Source organism: Vulpes vulpes, chromosome 12, assembly GCF_048418805.1.
Source record: "Vulpes vulpes isolate BD-2025 chromosome 12, VulVul3, whole genome shotgun sequence".
Classification (NCBI taxonomy): Eukaryota; Metazoa; Chordata; class Mammalia; order Carnivora; family Canidae; genus Vulpes; species Vulpes vulpes.
The window spans coordinates 134602822-134625009 of record NC_132791.1 but is presented as its reverse complement, the minus strand read 5'-3'; the positions used below and the strand labels follow the sequence as shown (position 1 = coordinate 134625009).

Genomic DNA, 22188 nt, shown 5'->3' with positions numbered 1-22188 from the left:
CAGCAGGAAAAAAAGACCAGAGTTTAAAGCCAGGCAGGCCAGAAGGAAGCCAGAATCGAAGCAAAGCAGCAAGAAGTATAAACACAGCCAAACCATGAGAGTTAGCTTCAGGAATATGGCAACTAGACGCACATGATTCAAGAAGTAGGTTAATACATGAGTGGGGATGGACAATCCATTTAGCATATAAACTAAACACTTAAGAAGAGGATGGCCCACAAAAGCCTATTTAATTCTTAAGAAACAGTACAGTTAAAAATGTGTACTATTTAAAGCAAAACTAGGTATCATCTCTGTTTCTCTTGGGAAGTACGTCTCCAGGTTCAGTTCAGAAGATAAAGCCTCCACATGCATCTAGGATGTTCCTCAGGGGCTGGGGGGCTCTGTGATGGAGCCCAAAGCTCCCAGTTCCGGCTTACTCTGAATCCTCCGCATCTACCTGAGACCCGGTCCGTCTCTGAGCCAGGGTCGTACACCAGGGCCCACATGGAAGAGCAGTGAGCCTGAATTGAGTTATCCCTCCCTCATTGAGACTGTTCTGAGTAATCCCTGTGTACAGAGGCATCACCCCAACCTATGTGTTTCTGGTTCCTCTCTGTTCTTATGTCATAGGGCATCCGAGGCAAGAAACGGGATTCCAAATAAGGACTCATAACTGCTCTACCTGGAGGTTAATTACACTTTGGAAAAATTACAAGTCAGACAAAATAATTAGGTACTGTTCTCAATGCTCGTGAAGACTACCTCTAAACGTTTCCTACATTATTCAGAGAAATGGCAACTTTAATGTGAAATATGTATTCCACTTACCATTATAGTATAAAAATTAGTCCTCAAGGTTGCCTGAAACTCCTAAACCTGAGGAAAACTAACTTTCTACTTACTCCCCCTAAGAAACCCCAATGGTTAGAGTGAAGTTCTGATTTATGTATTGCTATTTTAGAATGTGCTCCTTAATGAAGTATGTACCCCTTATGGTAGACATCCCTTAAGGGAAAGAGAGGATCGGGATGCTCCACTCCACAAGGGTGACCAAAAAGGAGCTTTTCAGAGCAGATGGTGTGCCAAGTCAAGTCCTCCATCAATGTGCCACAGTGATCAAGGAAAGCAGAAAGGACAAGCTCCTTTAAGAAACTGCGAACATCTCTAGACTTGTATTTACACTTTTTCATAGAACAAGAATAAACAAGTGCCCCAGCTCAAAACACAGACAGGAGCAAGGGACCACAGGGCCTCTTTACTGTTCCAATAACAGCTACCATTGGGAATCTGGTCAACACACCTAGACTGCAGGTTCTGACTGGTTGTTAGTCAAATGAAGGCACATTCAATCAAAGCATAACCATGCAGTTTTGTTTTTAGTTTTTTTTTTTTTAAACTTGAGATAGATCAAAATGCACTGATAAGGAAAGATACTGGCACTATAAGTCATGATGGGGGTGTTGCAGAGCCATATTTAAGGCAGAGCAAATGCATAAAAATATGATTTTACAGGCCTAAAAACAAGCATAAAGATGCAAAAATGGTGTGAAAACAGAAAACATTTACTCTTCACTTATACACCTCCGTACCAACTGAAATGTTTTTGCATTAAGGATGCTTCAATCTTATGCCACTTTTTGTCAATACACCCCCACCTCCAAAAAAAATCTTCGAATCATACAACTTGCATCCTCTAAGCTGTATTTGATCCAGTGCTTTCATACTTTTCTAAAATATTCCAACAAAACATTTCTTGCAAAGTATGCACATACACAATCACAGTGTTCTCTTCTACCATTACCAATCATTGGCCAAGACCCTTTAAGGGCCCTGGGAACAAGAAATATTAACACGGTTGTCTTTAACTCCCAGAGCCTAACACTGCTGCCCTGCAAGAGTCTGCTTCCCAAGACAGAAGTGTCAGAGTTCTCAGGGCAACAGACTCCATGGGGACCAGAAGACAACAACAGATTTATGTCTCCTAAGACTTGAATGATACCTACTTCAGGTAGGTTTATCAAATTGAATTTACCTTTTCAGAGTCCAATAAGCTCACTTAATAATGTGCAACTTTACTACTCAAAAATAAATTATCGTTTAAAATGTCCAATACTTACCCTTTGTCAAAGAAAGACGTATGTCCTGATCGAGAGAACTTTGTGCCATTGCTATTCATCACCCCACAGTTCACATTCCCTGAAATATAGGATTTTCGTGATGCTTGGTCCTTTGCAAAATTCCTGCAAGCTGCTAATTTGGATTCTAAAGCCTACAGAAAGGAGGAGGAATGATATGGTTGTCAAAACAGTAGCTGTACATAAAAATCTGCATTTCAAACCATTTCTATTTCAAGACTAAAATTACTCTGTGTTGATAATGGTAGCCATTCAAGCCACAATCAATCACCTCTGATAGAAAAGAGGGAATGTTTATTGCTGACTCCGATCTCATGAGCTCAGAATAACGTACTAATTTCTCTCGGTATTACTGATGAATACAGATATAATCTTGACCTTACAACTTAGAAAAATGTAACACAAGTAGACAGATCCCAGGGCTCTTGACCTACACCCATGGTCCTTTCTAAGTTGGGATTGTTAAAGAGACACTAATTTCCTGTATTCATTCAAACACCTGCTGAGCATGATCATCTAGCAGGTACAAGCTGTGTCTGAGGCATCGGTAAGAGACGTATAAAGGGAAGCACCAGGTCCAGCACTGGGGGAAAGAGTGGTCAAGAAATGCAGACTTAGGGCAGCCCAGGTGGCTCAGTGGTTTAGCGCCACCTTCAGCTCAGGACGTGATCCTGGAGACCTGGGATCAAGTCCCATGTCGGGCTCCCTGCATGGAGCCTACTTCTCCCTTGGCCTGTGTCTCTACCTCTCTCTCTCTCTCTCTCTCTCTCATGTCTTTAATGAAAAAATAAATAAAATCTTTAAAAAAAGAAAGAAATGCAGACTTAGATTTCATACCAGGTAACAAAGTCAGGGCTATAAATGATAAGATCAGGAATTCAAGGACAGAACTCTGAATAAAATCAACCTGAAAGGGTGGGCAGATCAAGACCCAATGAGATGGCAGAAAGGAATGGGCAGGAAGCAGACCTGACACAGCAACAGAGCAGCAAAGGAAAAAAAAGCATTGGAAAAAAAAAAAAGTCGGTATTGAATGTTCTAAGTAAAAGTAGGGCAGAACAGCATCCACCGGGCTTGGTAGTGCTGAGATCATCAATGAGCAGTTCTGGTGGAGTGAGCAGGGAACTGAGTCCAGACCAGGATGTCTGGGGAGCAGGTACAGTCAGACATGCTAACTATAAATGAAGACATGCTTTCGAAAAGCTTGGCTATGAGGGAAGAGAGAAAGAGGGTGACAGCTAAAGAGAGATACAGGGTAAAAGAATAGCTGTTTTTGCTTTTTTTTTTTTTAATTAAAAAATTGTATGATATGTAATACACAAATATTACATATGAAGTATGTGTATCATATATAACGTGTAATCCATACAGATTATGCATATAAATACTAAAATACAGTAAAAGGCTGAAAATACAGGAGACATCAACGAGAAGGCTGGAAGGGATGGGATCCAAGGCACAGAGGGACAAAATTAGCCACAGGCAGGAACAGGATCCTTTAACCACTGAGATAAAGAGGAAGAATGGCTATAAACAGAGCCAATAATAGGAGCGTAATAAAAGAAGTCAGAGAGGAGAACAAACAAGTGGGAATCAAATGGCCTAGAATTCTCAATGTTAGAGGATGCAGGGGTGGGGATGGAGCCTCCAGTTCAAGTCATGGGACAAAGGAGGCAAAAAAGTAGAAAGGGAAACACTTCGAAGAGCAAGCGGAGGCTGGCTGATAACCGCAGACCGGAAGTCCCAATGATATCCTGGAGGCGGAAGGTCAGCCCAAAGGACAAACCGAGGGAGGACTCCCAAGATCACCTTTCATGCACCATTTCTGAATAAATTACATAACTTAATCAGCAAAACAAACAAGGGACAGAGAAAGCTGCAGACGTGAAGCCAAGGAACAGACAGAAGTAACTCAGGAAGAGAAATGAGGCAGCATGCCAGCCCTGCGAGCCCCTCAGAGTGCTCAGCAGAGGGAGAGAAAGAAGCTGCAGACGTGGGATGGAGCCAAGAAAGGATAGTGGTTTCTTCTACCCACAAGAAAAAGAAGGTAAGTGAGAAGATGTGGAAAAGGAAAGTGTACACGAGGCAGCTTTGATACAAATATAAAAACCCTTGGTATGATTTTGAGTAAATGATAAAAAACTTAATACATGAAACATCTGTTGAGATGTTACAGATAAAACGACCCAAGAACCCCAGCTCCACCTGATTCTGCAGTCTACAATCTATACATGGGCAGAACATTGTAGAAGTTGCTAATTTTCAATTTTCAGAACCAACCAATGCAGGGTTCAAGACAGGAGAGACAGAAAGACACAAACATACAACAGGGAGCTAAGATGCAGTCTAATAAATTCAGAAACAGAGGTTTGAGCATGCCAAAGACTTTAAATTATCAAAAGAACAGAAAATTTAAAAGTGGGAGAGTGGGAGTTAAATTCTTCATCTTTTTGCTTAAAGTTGGTAAGTCAAGACACCAAAAAATAAACACATCATTTTGAGTTATGGAGCCACCTGTCACATCTCTTACAACAAATAGCATTAAAAAATCGTTATGTTACGAGGGAAAATTACTCTATAGACTGTGTGAAATAATTTGTGTGTGTTGCTTTTTATAGCAACGTTGAACTGCAGATTCAGAATTTAATCTAATGATCAGAAAATAATTCTATAAGTCAAAAAAAGCAAGCACAGGGCCTTGTACCTCAGCCTCCCATTTCCTCATTATGTAAAGTATAATGCAATTTCTGCTTTTTTCAGCAGATGTCTCTCACAAACAAGTGAAGGGGTGGTGGATCGCAGGCAGTTTCAGAGGTAAATTACTGAAGGGAGAGGTAAAAGTTGCCCAGGGAAACAGGAAAGGGAACCCACGCAGGAGATGCTAACTTCACAGTGGCGTGAGTCCACAGTTATGTAATTGTTTCCTGCACTCCAGATTCAGGGAAGGAAAGCTCCAACTGCTGGACTGATCCAGACTGTAGGTCTCTTCCATGGCCAAAAAGACCATGAGTCAGCAGTGACAAAGGAAGCCACCTGTGGGATCACTGATGAGCAGGAAGGAACAAAAGTAAGAGATAGCTAAAAAACCCAGAGTCCTACTGTTGATGAAGTCAAAGAGTAGGTATTCTACAAAGGAAAAAACTGAATAAACAGAAAAACAAGTTTAATATTTCCAAAGCCCAACTGTTCTGGAATCCAAGATTAGAGCCGAGGAGACAGCACAGAAGCTAAAGCTCCTCTTCCAAGGAGCAAGAAGACGGGCATAAGTAACTGAGAGCCCCAAGTCCTATCTGGGAGCCAGTGCTGAAGTCCTACAAGGAGAAAGCTCCAGGGCGGCCCCAGGGAGGGCAGACTGCGGCAAGCACAGGATACAGGAATGGTCCAGAACACACAACAGGCCAGAGAGCAGTTATCTTAGGAAAAGACAGAGGAGTCGTGATGGAGAAACAGTCATGGAGAAACCGAAGAGTGCCCAAGGGGGATCTCAAGGACAGAGCACAGGGCCTTTTGCAGAGGCACCAGCAAGCCCAAGCCCAGGCGCTGTTTACCGGGAGTTGCCTCAGTGGTCACTGGATGCTCCTGCCTCTCTGCCGATTTACAGCCTTCACTACAGGAAGGAACCCTTCTTTCTTCCCGCACTCCAAATTAAGAACTCCACACCTTGACAGCTTCAGTACTGAGTGCTAAATAATGGAATGCTTACCCCTACTTTCCGTAAGAGATCTCCCACGATGTTTAGCGCTGATATCCTAGCAGAAGGAGTTAGTGGACTGGCACCAAAACCATTTGGTATAGCTAGAGAGAAAGAAAAGGTGAGTGATTACACTTGCAGGTCCCTTTTGTTGTTGGGTGCACTGTGCAGCATATGCTCAATGACAAATCAATATAGTATGCCAAACTATGGGTATAATGTTTAAAGTGGAGACACCCTAAGTATGCTGAACGGTCTCCTTCAGCTGATGGATATTTGGAATATATCCAATTTTACATCATGAATAATGCTAAAAGAACACATATCCTTAAAGCATCTAGACAAGTATTTCCAGAGAAGAGATTCCTAAAAATAGAACTGCTGGATCAGAGGATATGCTCATTTTCTTCACCTTAATAGATACTGCCAAAACACTCTCTGAAAAGGTTGTGCCAATGTCAGCAATCTCTATGGTTGTGCCCTCAATAATATTAGACGTTACTTTTTTTTTTTTTTTGGTCAATTTGATAGTCATTTTATTTTCTCTTTTGTTTCCTTAACTAATTATTTTAATATCTTATTCTAGAAATCATGTTTATCCTCTGCACTTTGTCTACCGGGTTGTCTTTCCTTTAATCAGTGGGCAAGGGCACTAAATGCTATATATATTCACCCTTTCTCTCATAGATCTTGTATTTTTTTTTTTAAGATTTTATTTATTCACGAGAGACAGAGAGAGAGAGAGGCAGAGACACAGGCAGAGGGAGAAGCAGGCTCCATGCAGGGAGCCTGATGTGGGACTTGATCCTGGGGACTCCAGGACCATGCCCTGGGCCAAAGGTAGGCACTAAACCGCTGAGCCACCCAGGGATTCCCCAGATCTTGTATTTCTCAATGTGACATTTATCTTTCAAACTTTCTGTTTCGATGAGGTAAGTTTTGGCTTCCTCACCTTGTTTTCCTAGTTTTTTTTTTACATTTAGGTCACTTAATTCATCAAATATCTAAATTTTTTTTCATCCAAATGGATAGCCAATCATCCTAATACCATGTTGTGAAGACTCATCTGAAATGGCACTTTACATATACTGAATTCCCTATATATTTTAGTTCCACTGAATTATTAGTCTATTTCACCAGAAACATGCTGCTTTCATTATTACAAAGTTAAAACATACTGTGGTATCTTGAAGGGGAAAGCCTCTTGTCTTCACCTTATTTCGAACTTTCTTGGCACAGTTATTCTTCAGAGTAACTTTAAAATCAACCTGCCAACTTAAACCCTGTGTTGATGTCATTAGGAATTTAAACAGCTGACTGATTTGGATACAATGGCTACTGTAAGAGGCTTCCCATTCAGAATCGGAGCCATTCAGGGTGACATTCCCATCTTCTTGCACGCCTCTCGGCAAAGGTTTTCAGTCATGCACATTTCTTCAATTTATTTTTGAAGTCATATACACGATGGTTAATAGCTCTTAGGCTACACTGCAAGAGACAAGTCCATCTCTGCCATTCAGTAACTGCGTGAGCTTTAGTAAGTTGCCCATATGTAGAAGAGGGCTAATGACAGTACTTATAAAGTCATCATGAAGTTTCAGTTACTATGCTTTTTAAATACCTAGCACATAGTTAATACTCAATAAATGTTAGCTGTTATTCTTTCATCCGTTTTCTACAGAGTGCTCTTCAGTATGTAAATGCTTTGTTGCTGCTGCTGTTCTGTCCTCAGCCTCCAGGAGATAATCTCACTGAAGGTAGGGACTTCACCTTATTATTCACCAGTCAACCCCCACCGCCTAGAAAAGTGCGTGGCACAGAACAGGCACTTGACAGGATATAAATAAACTGCTGTACTTTTCCCAGCAAGGATTTCCAGATCTCAGTTCTCCCTGTTCTCCACAAATTATGAAATCTGTGCTTTTATGGTAAGTTGTCTTAAATGCTTTTTGGAAACAGTCATTGTTATCGATAAAATGCAATTAAAGACAGACCACTTCATCGGGCTCAGCCCTTCCAATTTGCACCAATTCCTCTAACCTCCTGCTTCTCATTAGGTCTGTCCTGACTGATTTGTCATTCAACTGCTGTGATCCAGTGCACAGCAGCTTTTAGGTTAGTGAAAGTTCATGCCATCAGTTCCAGTCTAAAAACTTGTCTACTTGGACAAATTTCCTGCCTTGGAGTTGACATGTCTTAATCCTCTGCCAGAGCAAGCAAGCTCTGTGTCCCACTGACCTTGCCCGGCTCACTGCAGCCAAGTCCCTGAGTTAAAACTCTAATCAGCTATTAGAGAATGGGCACCTCCCTGGGTATTAACCTTGACTGAAGTTCCAGACTATTCAGAAGATTAGTACTCAACTAACAAATTTTCAGAACTGACCTGCAGAATTCTAGTTAGTACCTAAAAGCAAATCTTTGTTAATTCTCAAATGTTAGCAATTCTGAGATCCTCAAATGCCCAAGTAGCCCTTCTGAAAAGTGGACAGTGAGTTTCTGATGGCTGCTGTCATCTCTACCCTGCCTGCTCTCATCCTCAGCAGCACACTCAGCATGAGTACAAATAACACCACCTCTGACTCTACAGTATTTTCACACTAATACCTAGATGAAAGTGGGATGAGTAGTTATCCATTCAAGGGCTTCTGGGCACCTGAAATGCAGCTAATGCAACTGAGAAACTGAATTTTAAATTTTAACTAACATTAATAGAAATGTGAACAGTCACATGTGGCCAGTGGCTACTGGAATGGGTGGCACAGACACAGAGCACTTACTTCACTAACTGCCCAGAGAAAAATCCTTCTATCACGCTGGAAGATAAAATCCTTTACTTAAAAAAGAGAGGGGAAGAAAGAACTTATTTTGGGAAGAAAAAAAGTATGGAGGAATAGGAAATGCTGAAATAGCGATAAGCTCAAAAACAAAATAAATCTGAATTAAGAGCTTTGGGGTTCCATTGTAAGGTTCTGTGTATAGTGGCTGCTAAGTGTTTTCTCTGCTTATCTGGATTAAAAAAAAAAAAAAAAAAAAAAAAAAAAACACCTCTGCTGATGGAAAAAGGAACATTCTCCATGTATTAGTCATTGGTTACTCCAAACGTCACCTCTGAAAACGGCAGCCATGTAAAAGAACATGTATGCATGTAAGCATGTAAAAGAACAGCGTGTCCACCTGAGCCAGTCTTACATGAGTCTGAATGGCAGCTCAACGAGTCTCTATACAGTCTGTGTAGGAAGGCTTCTAGTCCTTTACAATCGGTTCAGTGGCAAGAGAAATAAACCATATATAAAAATGATCCCCAAACGTGAAACAAGTAGGCATGTGCAAAAACAAACAGGCACATATGGCAGGGAAATTTGGTGTCAAGAGTAGTTGGCTTTCAGGGGCAGGACTGCAGAATGGGCCCCTCTCTTTTCTTTCTCAATTTTTTGGCATAAGCGTATATTACTGCCATCATCAAAAGGTTGACTTTGCCTGAAAACCTTTCTTTTTAAAATCTCGATTGAGATGCTCCTGTTTTACATGTGGCCACCGTCACCCCGTTCTCCGTGTGGGAGCAACCGTGGAAACTTCTTCTTCTGCCTCACAGAGCGCTTGACTTCCCCAACTTCTCCACTGAAACCATCGCTTACACGTGCCTTGCCCTGCTTCCCCAGCAAACCCTCCTCAGTTGGATAATCTACCACAGGTTCAGAAAGAAAAGAAACTGCAAACCTTTTGGTGAAGGAAAACTGTTCTCTGTGCCCTTGCCAACAGGAGTGGCTGGCAAAGAAAGTGACGCCTGGACAGCAGAGTCCATCTTTTCACAATCAAGAGTCGGAGAACTGGGGGCCGACTTTCTGGTTACTTCCTGTTGTCTTTCCCGAACTGCCAGTTCTTGTCTTAAATCTGCAAAATGGGGCACAGGTAATAGAACTCACCAGAGGAAGCAAATCACCCAAGCAAAGTCACCTCTAAAATGCCATAACTTCCAAAATTATTATATCTCAAAAGAAGAGTTTCCTACGTAACACTTTTTTTCCTCAGGGTATAAAAATGACAACCCTACTGTCTAAATGATCTTTGAGAATAATTTTTAAATGCTAGAATTGATACAAATGCTATAATCTAAGAGAACAGTTAACTATGCTCATTATATAAAAATAGGGCAGAGTCCAAAGAACAACTCGCAGTGAGCCTATATGACACAAAAATAAATATTCTTTTCAACTCATTTGCTTTTATTTTGAAATGATGTACTTTGGCAATTACTGCAAAATCAATGAAGTACATTTTTGTAATTTTATATGGATTAGTATTTTTTTATTAGTTGTCAAAATGTACTATTCTGTTTTAGAAAAGAAGTATTCGAAATAGTTGCAAATTTTTTCTTGCTTTTAAATACTGAATTTTTAAGCCAAAATTAACACTTTCTTTTCCAGTTATGCAACTGACCTACAGAACACACATTTAAAAAGGATACAAAGTTATCCCATTTCTGAGTATTATATCCAAATGTCTGCCCATGGATAAATGGATAAAGAAAATGCAATACAAGTATTTAATATGATCTTATTCAGCCTTAAATAGGAAGGACATTCTGATACGTGCTACCACATGGATGAACCTCAAGGACATTACGCTAAGTGAAAAAGGACAAAACACCAGTGACAAAAGGACAAACACTGTATGACTCCACGTATATGAGGTCCCTAGAGTCATCAGATTCATAGACACAGAAAGGAGAATGGTGTTTCCAGGGGCTGGAGGAAGGGGGAGGGAAGTCAGAGTGCTGTACACATTTTATGCATGTGGTGATTATACACTTTCCTTTAAAAGTCTCTTTCCCTCCCTCTCTTTTTAATACATGGTAGAATGCAGAATATCATAAAGACGAAAATAGCCTCTTCTTTATAATATGTGCACATATGCAGTGTTACTATGTGCATAACAAAATTATTTACACAGAAGCAAAATGTAAAACACCAAAACAAACCAAACAGGACATGAACAGTGGGAACAGAATTAAGGTTTTGGAAAAAAGACCAGTGTCTGAATTCCCACTGAAAAGCTCTTAAGGCTTTGGACAAAACTCAAACTCTCCATGCCTTGGTTTTCTGACCCACAAAATGGGGACACTACCTACCTCTCAGAGTTGGCTCATAGGTGTTAAGAGACTAAAAACACTTAGTGTAGTGCCTGACAAAAGTATACAAATGTGCACAACTTTCAGAGCAGATCCCAAACCTAACTTAGAACTCGGACTTAGAGACATTAAGGTAAAGGATAAACTTTAAGTTGTCAGTTTTTACCTCTTGCTTCATCCTTTAACCGTTGTACGGAGACCAACAAAGATTCCTTTTCATCAAGTTCACTTTCTAAAAATGCATTGCGTTCAATGGCCTGATTTAACCTTTGTTCAAAGTCTTCCAGTGAAACTATTGTTGCCCTTAAGAAAAAAAAAAAAAATTGGAGTCCACAAATTAAATAAACAGCATGCAAATAGCTAATACAAAAGAAAAATGTCAGTTGATCTCATGCCATTTCCTGACCTAGAAAGCCTGGCCCAGTTGAAAGAGAATGATCTCAATGCCTTCTGACTTTTGGTGGCATTTAGTATCTCTGCTATTAGTTCGGGCCATTCAATATATTCTTTTAAATTCCCGCCAAAATTCCCTATGATTCCTTAAAGGAAGGCCATTATTACGCATTATATCTCCCCACTGAATGTTAAACAATCAAAGTTTACACATTTTCAAGAAGAAAACTTTTCAACAATTTTAGAGTACACTAAGAATTAGTGATTTGTTTGAAACATCAAGTCCTAGCTCCCACTCCATTTACTTCCTAACTCCTCTTTCTGCATTTTTTGTTACTCATTTATTCAGGAAACAGTAACAAGCACCTACTATGCACCACCACCACAACCACCACCACCCTGACAATATGTGCTATCTGCTACAGAAATAAAGTTCTATAACCTCCAGTCAGAACTCTTAATGCCCTGGCCAATTTTATCAAGAAGTCTCTCAATTCCAGACTCCTAACTCTGGGAAAAGAACAAGGGGTAGTGAAAGGGGAGGTGGGCAGGGGGATGGGGTGACTGGGTGACGGGCACTGAGGGGGGCACTTGTCAGGATGAGCACTGGGTGTTCTATATGTTGGCAAACCGAACTCCAATTAAAAAATATACCCAAAAAAAAAAAAAAAAAAGATGTCTCTCAATTCCATCTGCTCTCCTCCAGTTTTGTGCCCTGGCTTAATCCTTCATCCATCACCTAGATGACTCCTCAATGGTCCTTCCTCTCTACTTCCAATTCTTCAGTATTATCCTCTCAGCTCAAAATCTGATCTTACTCCCTTGTTTAAAAAAATTCTTTAAATTTTTTTTTATTTTCTTTTTTTTTTTTTTTTAAATTTCTTAAAGAGCCCCTCATTGCCTACAGAATGGCTTTCAAACAGAGCAAAGTTCTCTGTAATCTGGCCCTGACCACCCTCCAGTCTCATCCCATTCAGCCTCACTATCTCTATACACTTCAATCAAAGTGAAATATTCCTACCTTTTAAGCCTTTCTGCCTCTCTGCCTTCATATCTCTCTCTTCACTTGGCTGGCTTCTTTCCTCCTTGCAAAGTCAGCTTCAATACCGGCAAACTTCCCCCAATTCCCCCAGGGCACTCTAGAGGCTCCCTCCTCGGGGCCCCAGAGCTGCCTGTACACTCTCTTCACCAGAGTATTTCTCAGGTGAAATGTCTACATCTGTCACCCCCCAGGAGTAGAGTTATCTCCTCAACTCTAGCATCGAGTCAGGCATTTAAGAGTCACTCACATATTAATAATTGCAAAGTAACAGGAATTAAGTTTGGAATGGTTAAGAAACACTATAATTACATAATAGCTTAGCAACAGTAACAGCAAGCCGCTCTAGGCCGTGCCGCACAATCGTAAGGGAAGCGGCACTCTGAGAAAATCCATCGGTTCGTGTTAAAGCCAAAGAGAACAAAAAGGAGTTGAGATGTAAAGACAGATCAGCCATGAAGAAACTGCAGACTTTGGGAAGAAGATCCAAGGCCCATGACAAGTGTGGGAGTGCTGAGAGAACACAGAGGGAAAGAGAGAGATGAATGAGACATGTTTTAGAGAAAAACCAACAGGACCGAGCACCAGACCTGCAGGGAAAGAAAAGGACAGAGGGAAAGAAAACCCTAGAAGGGCACAATCTGTGAAGATAGGGATTTGGGGTTGGTGTCAATATGACCAGTTACAGGGGACGTGAAACACCAAAAGGAGATGTCCTGGGACTAAGACCCAGGTGACAGGCTGAGCCCACAGACCTAGATTTTTGTCATTGATGGCCACCTTCACTTATTCTAACCAAACAAGCATCCTCCATTTACCTTTTCGCTCGCTCCAGGTCATCATTGGCCTGCTCCAACTCTCTCACGTACTTATGCAGCTGCTCCTTAATGGCCCGAGTCTGACTTAAATCATCTTCCAATACTGACACCTGCTTGTAGCTCTGTGCATACTGATGTTCTAGTTTCTCCTGAAGGCACGGATATAGGAAGGGGAGTGGAAGTCATTAATATATAGTTTTCCTTAACAAAGGAAGTAACCCAAGTTATGGGTGCAGGTGGCGGGGTAGCGGGGAATCCAAGGAATTTACCCACAATCTGAGTTGATGGTATCCCTCTCCTCCTTGTAATATTAATTAAAAAAAAAAAAAAAAAGACACATTCATCCCAACTACTTTAATTCATAAATTTAGAGAGTCAACCATTCTCCTCTCAGAAAGAAATCTAATAATGATCTCTCTGAAAAGTACAATAGTGAAACTGCCACCTCAGAAATCCCACAGTTGGTGGGAGGACCTCTGCATTCTCAGGCTTAAACGCAGCCCGGGGAAGCAGAAAGGAGATTGCCACTCTGAGTTCCAATTCCCTCACTCTTATCCACCATCCCCACCTACCTAGAACCATGCTCTCCCCAGGCACAGAAACAGCTCAAGCACTTGGCTAAGGCAGGTGCTGAACAGCAGCAAAAGGGGTTAATCCTTTTACTCCTGGAAATCCCTATTTAAAAAGGAATTTTTTTAACCCTAACTAAACTTCAAAACCAAAGAGACTATGAACAATAATGAAATAAATGTGTATTTCATACAAATATAATTTTAAAGTACCCTGGAGTGAGGCAATCTGTCAAATCAGGCAGCTTTTGAAAATGAAACGAATTACATTATTACAAGAATAGTATTGCTAAAAAACTGACAGCTACAGAGTTTCTAAGTGAACTCCAAAACTCTAAACCACCTTTTCCCTGGCTCCCTGAAAGAAAAGTTTATTTTGAAAAAAAAAAAAAAGAAAGAAAGAAAGAAAATTTATTTTGAGCCTTTTCTATTTTGGAGGTCCCTGGGTGGCTCAGTTGATAAAGCATCTGCCTTCAGCTCAGGTCACAATCCCAGGTCCCTGGGATGGAACCCTGCATTAGGCTCCCGCTCCTCCCTCTCCCACCCCCTACACCCCCAGGTGCATGCTCACTCTGTCAAATAAATAAAAATCTTTAAAAAAAAAAATACAATAAAAGCCTTTTCTATTTTTGTGGTTGCCTGCTGCTCTGAAGCTCCACCTAGAAAGATCTATTTCTCATTTTAATCTAAGCCAGCACATTAGATACCCTTCTACTTCCAAGGTTACCTTTAATGCTTCCACTTCATACTTCAGTCTTTGGTTATCAGCTTGCAAGTCTCTGTTTCTTTGTTCAGCCTGTACTAACTGTGCCTCCAGCTCTGCTTCTAATTCTCTGCTTCCCTCCTGGAATTCAACTAGCTCATCCCGAGCTTCCTGGAAGCTGATAAAGAGATAAAGTGGGAAAGAGGAGTTAGAGCAAGAATCACAGAGTCAGCTTGAAGAAGCTCATGTATCAGTTCAGTAATTTGGCCTGAATGTGGCACTACCACCAAGTAGACGACACAATAAAGACAATCTGTTCAGCAACTCGTACTCTATACTTGGGGTTCAGTGAAAGTGAGTTAAAAGGCCCCGAAGGACTCACATTTTACAGACTCGTACGTCTTTCTTATTTAAGGTATTAATAAAGCAGCACATACTACGATACCACAAAGTCATCTAATACTTACAGTTGCTTTCCTTTGTAATTCTATTATTTAATCTCATACGTTTAAAAGCACTATTCTGAGAAGGGGTTGCAGGTTTCCCCAGCCTATTAAGGCGTCTATGGCACAAAAAAGATTACAAACCCCTACCACAGACTGACCCCTTCTACAACCACTGGCCCAATAACTGCCTTCAACAATAACAATGAAACAGCAATAAGAGGTGTGATAAGGCTTAGCAAGCTCTGTAAACCAAAGCAGAAAAATGTGTATGTTACGGTATGTTTTAAAAAGAAATCTAAGACAAATTTTGGTGCTTGAAGGTTATTATATAAAAGTTTTCCCAACTAATTAAAATAAGTGAGATTTTATAAAATGCTCCATACCCCTGAAACTCTTCTCCCCACTTCACAATGATGCAGGCTCCCGACACTGATTGAACCTGCCTGAAGAGACTAGATTCTGCTGTGTGCACCCGGGACAGCTTATCAGAATCTCCAAAGACCACATCATGAGGCAGAATCAGGGCACACACAGAAGGCCAAGGACAACCAAATGTAATGAGCATAAAAGCAGGTAAACTACCAGAAGAAATCACAAATATGAAGTTTTCTTATGGTATTGTTATACTATTTAAACACAAGCAATGCTAGGACTATTTCCAGAATCCTAAACCTAAATCTGAAACTCTAAATTTAGCTGATGGTTAAAAACAACAAAAACCACACATGCTAGAGTTGCTATATTCCAAATTCCCTCCCCTATTTCCAGGATGCTTTCAACATTACCTTTGTTTATACTTCAAGGAAAGTTCCTTCCAGTAAGCAGTTTCCTCCTTTAAACTCGAAAAATCTGGTATATCTTCACCATCCATGATCAAGAAAGCCTGTGAAATATTAAAGACAAATCTTTAAATTAAATAGAAACAGGGGCACCTAGCTATCTCAGTCGGTGGAGCATGTAACCCTTGACCCTGGAGTCATGAGTTCAAGGCCCACATTGGGCAGAGAGCTCACTATAAATAAATAAATGACAGCTATTAAAAACAAACCATATGAAATTTTAAAAAAATAGAGAACATAGGAATCTAAATAGAAGTATAAAATCTGGGACATTAAATCTGCAGCATTCTGGATGGAGTTAAACATGACAGATTCTGAGAGTGATTAACTCTCTATTATATGTCAGACACATGAATCGCTTTACTGCCCCAACCTTAGGGACCACAAGTATTGTGGATAAAGGCAGGACAGGAGATCCACAAAGTGCTCAGGTATGAAGGCATATGAGGCACTCTGAGTAGAAGCATTAGGTTCTAGGTGAACTGGCCCCACAGAATCATCCCACACATGGGGCTCCAGCAATTGGGTTACAGCCAGCCAGTCTTCTGGGAGTCAGGTGACAGGAGCTGATGCTACTACTGCACATCCCTCCCTGCTGTACAACTGCTTCACAAGGCCTCTCTGAAACATTTCATGCCAGGTGACCATACTAGGAAATCAGGTACCACATTCTCAATAATTTACCATCATTACATTTCTAAAAACTTAATTATCTTTTAACCCCACAGCTTCCTCCATAAATTCACTAATCCCCAGCTTCAGTATTTTCTCATCTTGGTTGCTCTCCCAAAGCATTGGGGGCCAGGGTTCTATTTAACATTGCATTTAGACTAACCACCCAAAAACCCCCAACTGGCTGGACACTGTGCTCACCCTCCACTCACACCTAGACCAAATGTCTTATTCCTACAGCACACCGCCGCCGCCCCAAAGTGTTCCACTTCACATTCCAGCAATACTGTTCAAAACCGTCATAACGCGACATCAGGTCTGGACACTTCCTCTACCTGGAATGGCTCTCCCTTCCTTGTGCATTTGGAAAGTTCCTGCTTGTCCTTTAAAATAATGACCTAGCTGTCATCTTTTCCAGAAAGTCTCTCCTGCCCTCACCCAGACAGCACAAAAATCCCCCACACTCTTGCCTACCAGACTACCCCTGAATATACTTACCACACAGTAATGCATTTGCTTTAACCTGCATCCCTATTAGGCTGTGTATTATTATTTCTTTCCTGGCACGATGTCTGCACAATAGCAGAGACTCAATAATATTAGCTAAACTACACCTAAATTGAATCAACTTAATCTATACTGGGCAGCAAGAACTAAACCAGCTTTGAAAGTAAATTAATAGAAACCCAGAGTTCACACAGCACAATCCACTGGCAAAGGCTGAGCAAGAAGTAACAGACCAGAAACTCCAACTTCAGGATGGGTATGCCGAAGAGGTCTGAGAGTGATTTCTCGCTGACTAATATTGACATATCATTTCATATACTTAGTTTGAGGCTGATTGCAGTATTCTGTTTCAGCCAAGTCTTCCTGACCATACCACTTTCTGACTTTTGACAAGTTAGTCAATCATCTGATTATCTGAAATTCCCTATCAGCCCAGAGCTCTCTGAAAAGAAACAGACTCTTGGGGTGCCTAGGTGGCTCAGTCGGCCACACATCCAGCTCTTGGTTTCAGCTCAGGTCACGATCTTAGGATCATGGGATCTAGCCACACATCAAAAGCCATGCTCCGTGTGAAGTCTGATTGATATTCTCTCTCTTCCTCTCCTCCTCCCTCCACCTGCACATGTGTGCTCTCTAAAATAAATAAAATCTTTACAAAAAAAAAAAAAAAAGGAAAGAGATGGATTCTTGACATGCTTTGCATCCCTTCATGCATAATACTTTGCTCAGAGAAAGTACTTAACACTTTCAAGCATTTACTGAGCAACTGCAACAGTGTCAGACACTGTTAAGTACTGGAGGAGTACTTAGGACCCCAGCTGTGCCCTCCTCCAATGCCATCACCCCTACACTAGTACACTCCTGTCTGTACCATGCTCTTAGGGTCCAATAACACATGAAAATATAAACTTCAGAGTGGGGAGTTCTGCCGAGACCAGGCTCTAGGGTTCTGACTCTGCCATCCAGCTCCTTAAGCTATCTGCCTCACCCCTTAAGGTCTCTGTTTTTTCATCTAATGAGAGTCTGGACCAGATGACAGGGTTCTTCAAATATGTGAACTCACTAGTAAATATTACGGATTAATTTTACAATCCTATCCTTTCATCAGAGTTCCCAATTCCCACTCCATTTTCCCAGTTGTAGCAGTAATCTCATTTATAGCTACAGTTTGTAATAAAGTGTCATGAGGATGAGGCTAGTCCAGCAGAAGTATCTGTATTTCAGAATATCCAAAAGCCCTTGAACAGGCATCACCATGTGGTGACAACCTCTCAATAACCCTTGAGAGCTCCTGCCTAAGTCTCGTTGAGGGAAGGGGCAGATTTTGTATGAACAATCCAGATGAAGGTATAATTACAGCACAGAGGCATCTCAAGGTGAAGTAACAATCTCCGTGTCCCTTGAATGCTCCACATAAGGTCTTTCCCCAAATGCCAAAAAAAAAAAAAAAAAATGCTGGTTACATCTGAAATCTATGAATCTAGCCCTAAAGAAGGTCATGGGCACAGGTCCTCAAATTTGGAAATGCACTCATCCTTTGAACACTGGCAACCATATTATCAATGTATAGTTCAAATATCCAGGTTTTTTTTTCAAATATCCAGTTTTTGATACACAATCCAATTATGGTTTTTGCAAATTACGGGACAGGAGAGGCAAAGTTTGCTGCCACTTATTCTAGCTCAAGTAAGAAATATTTATAGAATCATAATGAAAGGGTAAGTCTCTCTAGCCAGCCCCTTGAGGGCAGGACCAGTGTCTTAGTTATAAATCCCATCTGCATCACCAGAACACAGAACACAGTAGAAATTCAACAAATGTTTGAAGGGACTTATAACCTCTTTACTTTCCAAAGCACTGCTTTCCTTTATTAAGATCTAAATTCCTATTTCAGGAATGTTGTAAGAAAAAGATGTGTGGGTAATTTATTTCTCACAATGCACCACCATGTTTTTGTTTTTGTTTTTTTAAGATTTTTCATTTACTTATTCATGAGAAACACAGAAAGAGAGGCAGAGAGACAAGCAGAGGGAGAAGCAGGCTCTATGCAGGAAGCCCGACGCAGTACTGGATCCCGGGACCCCAGGACCACACCCTGGGCCCAAGGCAGTGCTAAACCGCCGAGCCACCTGGGCTGCCCTGCACCACCCTGTATTAAACCAGGATTATAAAACCTATCATTCTCGGCTAGACAAAATTATCAGTCTGATGCATGCCAAGCCACATTCATAGTCACTTAAAAAGCTCCACGCAGGCTCCACACCAAAGAATAGAAAGTGGACGGGACTAACTGGGGAGAGCCTTAGAGACTCCACCACGTACTCGCTACCTAAAATAATCACTGTCCAGCTCTTCAGTCTTAAATATAAATGGACAACCAAGTACCACCGGACAAATGACAAAACCCAGGAGCATGAATAAGAAGATCCTAGGACCTACTGAACTGAGAGGAAACAGGTAATTCAGACAGTGAGAGAATTTTTTTTTCTCCTACAAGAACTCAGGAGGGTTACCTCCCACACACTTCCTGAGACAGTTACAGAAGGGAGAGAAAACCAAGACCCCCACAGCACAGGGTGCAAAAAACAGCGGCTCTAGCTTAGGACTGCAAAGAACAGAGGTCCCCAGATGAAGAAGCCTAGTCTACCCATCAGACCAAGGGAGTACCTCAGCCAGACGGAAGGCTCCAGGAAAAACAAGGAGCCTGGGAAGCTGGAGAAATCTGAGGTTGTGTTGAAAGCACATAGCTCTTGTGCCAATCAGAAAAAAAGCAAGTGGGGGCACTTGGCTGACTCAGTCAGAAGAGTGTGTGACTCTTGATCTCAGGGTTGTGAGTTCGAGCCTGATGTTGGATGCAAAGATTACTTTAAAATCTTGAAAAGAAGCAACTAAAAACTCCAGAGGGGTGCCTGAGTGGCTCAGTCTGGTTAAGCATTTGAGATCCTTAAGAGCCCTGCATCATGCTCCCTGCTCAGCAGGGAGTCTGTTTCTCCCTCCCCTGCTCCCCTTGCCTGTGCTCAGTGTCTCTCAAATAAATAACATCTTTAAAAACAAAAAAACCCTCCAGAGAAATGAAAACACAATCTAAGGTCCTGACCCTTATATATACTATTTTAAAATTAAATATCTCAAGTCTAAAATTTTTAATTTGCTGATTTTATGTTATTTATGCATTTGAGACAAGTTCCATATTTTATAGCCATCAGTATATTTCCTATTTTTGGCTTTAAATTTGCCCTAACTTTTGTGTGTTGCTCTTCTGTAAGGTTCTAAAATTTGATGCACGGGTTTGTATTATTTCTTTAGGCTTTTTAATTTTGTACTTTGATGATAATACTTCTCAACCATGGTCTTTTCAAGGTGAATATTTCTTGTCTTTGTAGCTTATAGTCCCCTGGCAGCCATCTCTGTCCCTTAAATATGTCACTGTCATGCTTCGGACCTTCTCTAGATTACATATATGGCTTTCTGGAATTGGGGACTGGTGTCTCCTCAGTATTTCAACATTTTATTCATGGGTAGGATGTTTTTAAAGTTTTCAGTACTCTTCCTGTTTCTAGGCAGTAACGGCTAGGGGTGGATTGTGTGGTCCATGGACCAGAGTCCTTGCAGAAGTTATAATGACTATCAGATGCTGTCCTTGCATCTAATATTTGAATTTTTTAAGATTTTATTTATTTATTCATGAGAGACAGAGAGAGAGAGAGGCAGAGACACAAGCAGAGGGAGAAGCGAGCTCCATGTAGGGAGCCTGATGCTGGGCTCGATCCCTAAACCCCAGGATCACACCCCCGCCAAAGGCAAAAGTCAAAGGCAGCCCCACCACCCAGGCATCCCTATTTGAATGTATTTTAATGTGCAGCCAATCCTTCTACAAATAAATCTTATTTGTAGAAGAATTGGCTCAACAGTTTTTAATCTACAGACATTATCATTCACATGCTCAATGTGAAACTTTTCTGGGTGAGGCTCTTCTGTTGACATTGGCTCTTTACTCAGTATCAGAAGACTCATGAGTAGTAAAGACACTGAGAAGCACTGAGCTAAGTAGTGTTCCCTAAGGAATCTACCTGTTTACACTTCTGGGTGTGCTATATTCATTTGTCCCTGATTTTTGGTTCCTAAATAGGGCCATATTCTTAATACAACCACCAACTTTTCCATCAGTATCCCCTGGTGACCTGGGTTTTAAATAGACTTTCCTGCGAAACTTCTTCAATATCTAGCTCTATTTCTTGTCCTCCTTGTCCAACTACCTAGTTCAGTGTCAAATAATGCTAGCAAAACTAATATGTGTTTTTATTTCACACATGCATCTCCTATTTTCTTGCTGAATCTTTTTTTTTAAATATTTATTTATTATTTATGATAGACATAGAGAGAGAGAGAGAGGCAGAGACACAGGAGGAGGGAGAAGCAGGCTCTATGCCGAGAGCCCGACGCGGGACTCGATCCCGGGACTCCAGGATGGTGCCCTGGACCAAAGGCAGGCGCTAAACCACTGAGCCACCCAGGGATCCCCTTCTTGCTGAATCTTACACAAATTGAAAGTTGACTACAATTTTTAACAGGCTACTTTTACAACTTGTTTATTGGCTCCTCAAACAGTATAATCAACAACTGAAGCCTTTTACTAAAATGACCATTGCCTTTTCCAGAAGAAACCAATTAAAAACATTTAACCCGGGAATAAGTGGGAGAACCAACACAGCAGTAGTGGGGAGCCCAGACACTGGAGCGAGACTCCTATATTCACTAGCTAGGTGACCTTGGGCAAGTTACTCAACAACCCCATGCCCCCGTTCTTCACCTGCACAATGGAGATAATAATTAAAATAGGGCCGTTATGAAGATTAAGGGAATTAATATTTATAAAGTAATTAGTATAGAGCCTGGCACATTGTAAATACAGCATAAATTTAATTAAATTGTAAAAAAAAAAAAAAGTTTAATAGTGGGCCTCTGAAGTATGACCACAAAATAAATGTGCTTCAGAACTTATATAAATGATTCCTTAATTTCTTCCAGAAGCTATATCCATAGTCCAATGATACCACCATAACTGAAAACATTTTTCAAAACCTGTTTTGGAATAGCCTTCAAGAGCCAGATTAAAAACTGAAGGGAGGGGGATCCGTGGGTGGCGCAGCAGTTTGGCGCCTGCCTTTGGCCCAGGGCGCGATCCTGAAGACCCGGGATCGAATCCCACATCGGGTTCCCGGTGCATGGAGCCTGCCTCTCCCTCTGCCTACGTCTCTGCCTCTCT

The 22188-nt window shown here is 41.1% G+C and overlaps 1 protein-coding gene across 4 annotated transcripts in view; it reads right to left on the bottom strand.

The window, feature by feature from the left end:
* The window catches only part of NDEL1 (nudE neurodevelopment protein 1 like 1), a 46759-nt gene that overhangs the window by 5145 nt on the left and 19426 nt on the right, over positions 1-22188 (bottom strand). For all 4 annotated transcript variants that reach the window (XM_072730330.1, XM_072730329.1, XM_072730328.1 and 1 more), the window contains 7 exons: positions 15690-15787; positions 14483-14636; positions 13187-13335; positions 11103-11239; positions 9526-9699; positions 5821-5912; positions 2100-2251 (listed from right to left, as the gene is read on the bottom strand). In XM_072730330.1, coding sequence (XP_072586431.1) covers positions 2100-2251; positions 5821-5912; positions 9526-9699; positions 11103-11239; positions 13187-13335; positions 14483-14636; positions 15690-15775 — 944 coding nt within the window. In that variant the 5' untranslated portion in view covers positions 15776-15787. The remainder of the gene's footprint in view (positions 1-2099; positions 2252-5820; positions 5913-9525; positions 9700-11102; positions 11240-13186; positions 13336-14482; positions 14637-15689; positions 15788-22188) is intronic.